General features: G+C 35.1%; 1 protein-coding gene across 1 annotated transcript; it reads right to left on the minus strand.

The window, feature by feature from the left end:
- Positions 1-3,814: 3,814 nt before the first annotated feature.
- Positions 3,815-5,896, minus strand: IAA33 (indole-3-acetic acid inducible 33). The gene is made up of 2 exons (XM_023682550.2): positions 5,424-5,896; positions 3,815-4,050 (listed from the first exon to the last, which is right to left on the minus strand). The coding sequence occupies exons 1-2, from the start codon at positions 5,843-5,845 to the stop codon at positions 3,972-3,974; spliced, it is 501 nt and encodes a 166-aa protein (XP_023538318.2). The 5' UTR covers positions 5,846-5,896; the 3' UTR covers positions 3,815-3,971.
- Between the last annotated feature and the right edge of the window lie 342 nt (positions 5,897-6,238).

Raw genomic sequence — 6,238 nt, forward strand, 5'->3', positions numbered from 1 at the left:
TAATATACTGCATGAACACTACTTTTAGCCGGAAATGAAGCACGATGTTCATAAGTTTTTTAGTCAATGTTTTAAATGTAAAAAAGCTAAGTTTAGATCACAACCAAATGAATTGTATACTGTACCTAATAAATCTTGGACTAATATATCTATGAATTGGTTTGCGACATCCTATGTGTAAAGAGTATTCTTGTTGTTGTAGACAAATTTAGTAAAATGACTTGTTTTATTGCAGTAACAAAACCAATGATAGGAAATATGTTGTTAGCTTATTCTTGAGGAAAGCAGTAAGATTTAAAATTTTAAGCCACTTTTGGGTACGAGATTGTTGTTTTCAACTACATGTCATCCTCAAATTGATGGGGCGAGGTGGTTAATAGAATATTGGTAGCATTGCTTAGGGCTATTATGTATAAGAATATTAGTCTTGGGACAAATATTCGTCATTGGTAGACTTTGCATATAAGAGAACAATTCATAGTACTACTCATGGTTTTCGTTTTTAAGTTATTTATGGATTTAATCCACCTACTAGTACCACTCATAGTACCCACTATTGTTCTCCTTTTACATATAATAGAGTAATTCATACTAAATTCTTTTAATGGACATTTGAAGAGTTGGAGGTTTATTTTATAGAGACTATAAATACCAACAAATTAGTACGTAAAAATAGATTTTTTAAACTCTCAAATTGAGACTTTCACCCTTACCCTTAGAAATTTGAGCATTATCTTTGTCATTTCTTAGTTTTCAAGCAATTCTTGTTGTAGATTGCATCCAAGTCATTCAATCAAGTTTTGATAAGTTTGATTGTAAAGTGACATTACCCAGTGAGGCTTAAGGAGTTATGAAAGGGATGCTTGTGTAGTAGGTTTATGTGTGCTTGAAAGTGATGTACATAAAACTATGTGTATTGAAGTGATGCACATCGAAAAAAATGAATCCAATTTTAGGTTTTAGATCCCACCGTAGTCATGTAAATTCAAGGATTGACAATATTTGCTATGGAGGCCATAGAATAGTCACGATAGAGTTTTAGTGTGATGTCCCACATTAGTTGGGGGAGAGCAAAACACCCTTTATAACGGTGTGGAAACCTTCCCCCAAGCAGACATGTTTTAAAGCCTTGAGGAGAACCCCGAAAGGGAAACTCCAAAGAGGACAGTATCTGCTAGTGGTGGGCTTGGGTCATTACAAATGGTATCAAAGCTAGACACCGAACGATGTGTCAGCCTTCTCGTTGTTCCTTGAAGGGGGTAGACATGAGGCGGTGTGCCAATAAGAACGCTAGGACCCGAAGGACGGTGATTTGTGATTTGAAAAAAAGACTATTTTACCCCTCGAAATAGTTTACGTATGGATGAAAAATGGCCACCCAAAAGAACCTCCACCACAAAATGAACAGCCATTTGTCTTTTGTAATGTATTAAAAATAATAATGGGGAAAAGTTGAATTAATAACTTTAGAAGGACCACAACTTTAATTATCTCTTGGGCATACAAATTTAGGCACCTCCTCTCCCTCTTTTTATATTATATTATAGGAACCATCTTTTGTGTTCCTTGAAATTTGAAATACTTTGCTAATTAGTCCTTCTTTTACTTTCAATTTTATAATAATTTAAATAATAGTTTAGTATGCAATAATTGATTTGACATCTGACGACCCACTATTTCTCTGAGATATAGTCACGTTACTTACTCCTCGCTTCTACGAGTATAAAATGACTTTTCTTTCATGTTTTTAGTACAACTTATTGTTTATTTACTAGCTAGGTTCGATTGATTAAAGAAATAATTTCTATAATTCAATGACAGTGAAATAAATTTGTAAGGGCCTACGCTCAGGATTCGGAATTCAGATTTGACACCGGATGGCTGGCCCTAACATTTTCCTGAGGCATGGTCTCATTACGTACTCCCGCTTCTAACAGTGAAAAAGGAGTTTTCTTTCATGTTTTTAGCACAACAATTTATCGTTTTTTACTAGTTAGGTTTGATTGATTAAAGAAAGACTTTCTCCAATTCAATGACGTTGAAATGAATTTGTAACGACTCATGCTCGGGATTCAGAATTCAGGTTTGACACCTATTGGCCCTAGCATTGACCTGAGACATGGTCACGTTACTTCTCGCTTCTAAGAGTGAAGATTACTCTCATAGACGGTCACCTAACATAAAATTGCTCCGAGCTAAGGATACTTAAATATGAAGATGTAACTTATTTCAATTCTTTCAAGTTCTTCTTAGTCATCATATTCTCAAAACTGCCCTCATCCGGATGCGGTCTTCGATTCATTCATATATCCCTCATTTACTCGAGTGTCAAAGAATTAATGCATAATCACTGATGAGCTATACTCATGTTGGTTGTTTAAGGTTCGGAGCATTTTTATGTATTATTTTGCAATAATAGCATTTGGGATGAAAAGAAAAAGGAGGCTATAAGATCCACATACAAACAATTAATGAAATAAATAATTAGATGGAAATGGGAAGCAAACATTTATAAGTTGAGAATTAAAAGGCTGTTTATATACGTACAAATCCACAGTATATATATTTAAAGCACATGCTATGCTTATCCTTATTCTCTGTTTGGGAGTCTCAAATTTTGTTTTTTTCTAACCAAATTATCACTTTTTTCTGTTCATTGATTCATAAATTGTACTCAAAAATAGTTTTCGATCTTTGTTTTTTAGATTTTTTTTAAAAAAATAACAAAATAGTGAAAAAAAAAAAAAAGTAAGAGTCATCTATGAGGGGCATTTTGGTCATTTTCACAATTTACGGAGTTAACTTGGCATCTCCCTCCGTACCTACTAAGGTTCAAACATAAAGAGTGGAACTAACTATTGATTAATCCTCTTGGCCAACAAAGCTATGACACCATTCGATAGTAATCACTTTCTGTGCATCATGGGGTATGACATCATTCGATAGTAATCACTTTCTGTGCAAGAACCTAGTGCACGATCCAATTTTATTTTGTGGTCGTTTTTAAATGTAAGTAGCTCTTCTAATAGCTCTTCTAATGGACGACGTTAAGACCAGATAGGATAGATTTGATTCATATTACGTGACAACTGATGTATATTGTATGTGTATAGAATTGTTAGTGCATGCATTATTGTTCGCACAAAAAATCAAGTACGAAATCTCATGCTTGAGCGTGGATGACATATATTACAATTACAAGTATGGTTGTAACGGCCCAAATCCACCGCCAGCAGATGTTGTCCTCTTTAGACTCTCTTTCAAGCTTCCGTTCAAGATTTTTAAAATGCTTACCTAAAAACATATATGTTTAATTAAATATGTTTCAAATTTAATTATTAGACTCGGTAGAATTACTTAGGGTGGCCTTCTTTATGTTCTACTTATTAATAAAGCTTAATTAGTTCATTAAATGTTATAGACCAACCTATTAACTTTCAAATAAAAAAAACGACGTGACCCGTGAAGGAGGTTTACATGAATGAACTAGAACCACATCGAGAGCGATCCTAACGATAAAATGACTAATAAAAGCTTAAAAAGAATGAAAAGTTACTATCTATATCAACAAAATACATCGTTATTTCTAGTAACTCAATAACTCTAAAAATTAAGTTTGTTTTACCTAGAACAGTTCTATTAATTTTCTCGAGAAAAGATTTGAAACCCTTTATCCAAATTCAGAAATATTTATTACGTCATTATCCTAATTTAAAAAAAAATAAATTAAGAAAAATAATCTATATATACACTTAAACCATTAAAAAAACTAAAATACAAAAATATAAAATTATATATTATAATATATTATGCTCAGAGATTGGTTACAAGGAAGCATTCAATAACATTTTTAATTTAAAATAAAAAAAAAAAAAGATATTATTATTTTCTTTCATATTTTATGAAAGAAATGATAATTATATAAGATAATATTTAAATAATAGAGATGGGTTTGTCATAAAATATATAATTTAATTATTTCCTCTTCCCCTCCTTGAATTTGCTTTTATTGGAAGTATTCGAATTCTCTTCGCCACCCGCACGAAATCACTGTCACACACACACATAAATTTCATGTTATTAATTATTCTCTTTATTTACATTATTTTTAAATTAATCAATTTATGTGATAATTAGCTATCCATGTGTCGATAAAAGGGTCGAGATTTTGTAGATTAAGACGAAGAAGTTGCATTAATTAGCCAATTTTCAACCCGTACTTCATTCACATAATCGTTTAAACACAAAAAAAAATGACATTATTGATATTGTAACGGCTTAGGTCCACTGCTAGGAGATATTGTACTTTTTGGCTTTCCCTTTCGAGAATGCTTTAAAACGGTTTGGTAGGGGAAGGTTTTCACACTTCTAAATGTGAGACATCACAATCCACCCTTTCGGGGCTCAACGTCCTCGCTCGCACTCTTTTCTCCAATCGATGTGGGACTCCCACCAAATTTCACCCCTTTTGGGACCAGCGTCTTTACTTGCACACTGCCTCGTGTCTACCCTCTTTGGAGAACAGCCTACTCGATGCTCTAATAACGACCCAGGCCCACCACTCGCAGATATTGTTGTCTTTGGATTTGCCAGGAAAGGTTTTCACACCCCTATAGAGGATGTTTTATTCTCCTCCCCAACCAATGTGCGACATTACAATCCACCCTCTTCAGAGCTCACCCCTCGCTAGCACTCGTTTCTTTCTCCAATCGATGTGAGACCCCATTAAATCCATCCCCTTTGGGGCCAGTGTCCTTACTGGCACGGGACATGGCACGCTGCCTCGTGTACTAAATCCACCCCCTTTGGGGCCAATATCCTTACTAGCACACTGCCTCGTGTACTAAATCTACCCCCTTGGGGGACAGTGTCCTTACTGGCACACTGCCTCGTGTACTAAATCCACCCCTTTGGAGACAGTGTCCTTCCTGGCACACTGCCTCATGTCTACCCTTTGGGAAACAGCCTCCTCAATGCTCTGATACTATTTGTGACGAGACCCTCCCTAGGGAGATATGGTCTTTTTTGGACTTTGTTTCACGGCCTCAATCTCTTACTAATTTCTAACCATAAGACTATTTTATGAATAATATAGGTGAAAATTAGAATTTGGAGTAGTTTCTATGAGTTTTTATAGGTATTTTAAAATCTTAAATTAAATTTCAATAATAATCTAAAAGAATTAAGAAATTTTATAACAAACATCTGAGTTTTTAAAAATAAAAAATTAAATCCTTTATCAAATAATTCCTTAGATTACCCTAATTTAAAGCACATCTATAAATAGAGAAAATTTGTTAAAATTTAGAATTTTTTAAAATAAAAATTTGTTAATGTATTATATAAAATTTTAATTCTAAAAATCCCATTTTTTATTAAACAATAAATAAATAAATAAATTCAGAGAAATTGAGAGTACTGACTTCCAATTGAGATCACCGGCAAGAAGAAGATCATTTTCAATATCTTCATAAGCAACAAGATGACCGGGAACCGCGTTAGCCAAGTCCAGCTGCCGGTCACCGGAGGGTTCGCCACCGTCATCGTCGTCAACGAACATCCTTCTAAGAGCCTTAGCAAGGCTCTCATAGCTTGCATGTTTGTGGAGGCTGATCCGCTGGCAGATCGCTCTCCCTTCAAGAACCACCGTCACGGGCGGAATCACCGCCGCGAAATCCTCCTCCTCCTCCTCCTCCTCCTCCTCCTCCTCCATCTGCTGCTGCTGCTGCTGCTGCAGCGGAGGAGGACCCAGTTGGGTCTCCGGCCACCGCCTCATCTTGAAATACTCGGCGGCGGCGGCGGCGGCGGCGGCTGGGGATTGTGTGTGAGAGTGGAAGGTGTTCATGGGTTTAGCTTGTGAGAGAAAATGAAGAAATGGGTTCGTTTAGTGAAGGGCAAAAAAGGGTTTTTATAGAGAGAGTAAGGGCAAAAAGGGGTTTTCACAAGAGAGAGAAAGGGCAAAATGGGGTTTTTAGAGAGAGAGAGCACAAATGTCGGGAAGGAGTCAGACAGGTGTCGGAAACCGACCCAATTTTTCAAACCTCCCCAAGTAATTCTCAACCTTTCTTTTATTTATTTATTTTTAAATATTTAATTAAAATTTACTATAGGAAGAATAAATAATTATAAAATTAAATAAATATACGTATATAGAATAGTTTCGGGTATGTGTATGTATAAAAGAGTTAAAGTAGAAATAAAGATAGGTGCAAGAGAGCGTTTATCGCAACTAAGATTG

Source organism: Cucurbita pepo, chromosome 7, assembly GCF_057944985.1.
Source record: "Cucurbita pepo subsp. pepo isolate OVF chromosome 7, ASM5794498v1, whole genome shotgun sequence".
Lineage (NCBI taxonomy): Eukaryota > Viridiplantae > Streptophyta > Magnoliopsida > Cucurbitales > Cucurbitaceae > Cucurbita > Cucurbita pepo.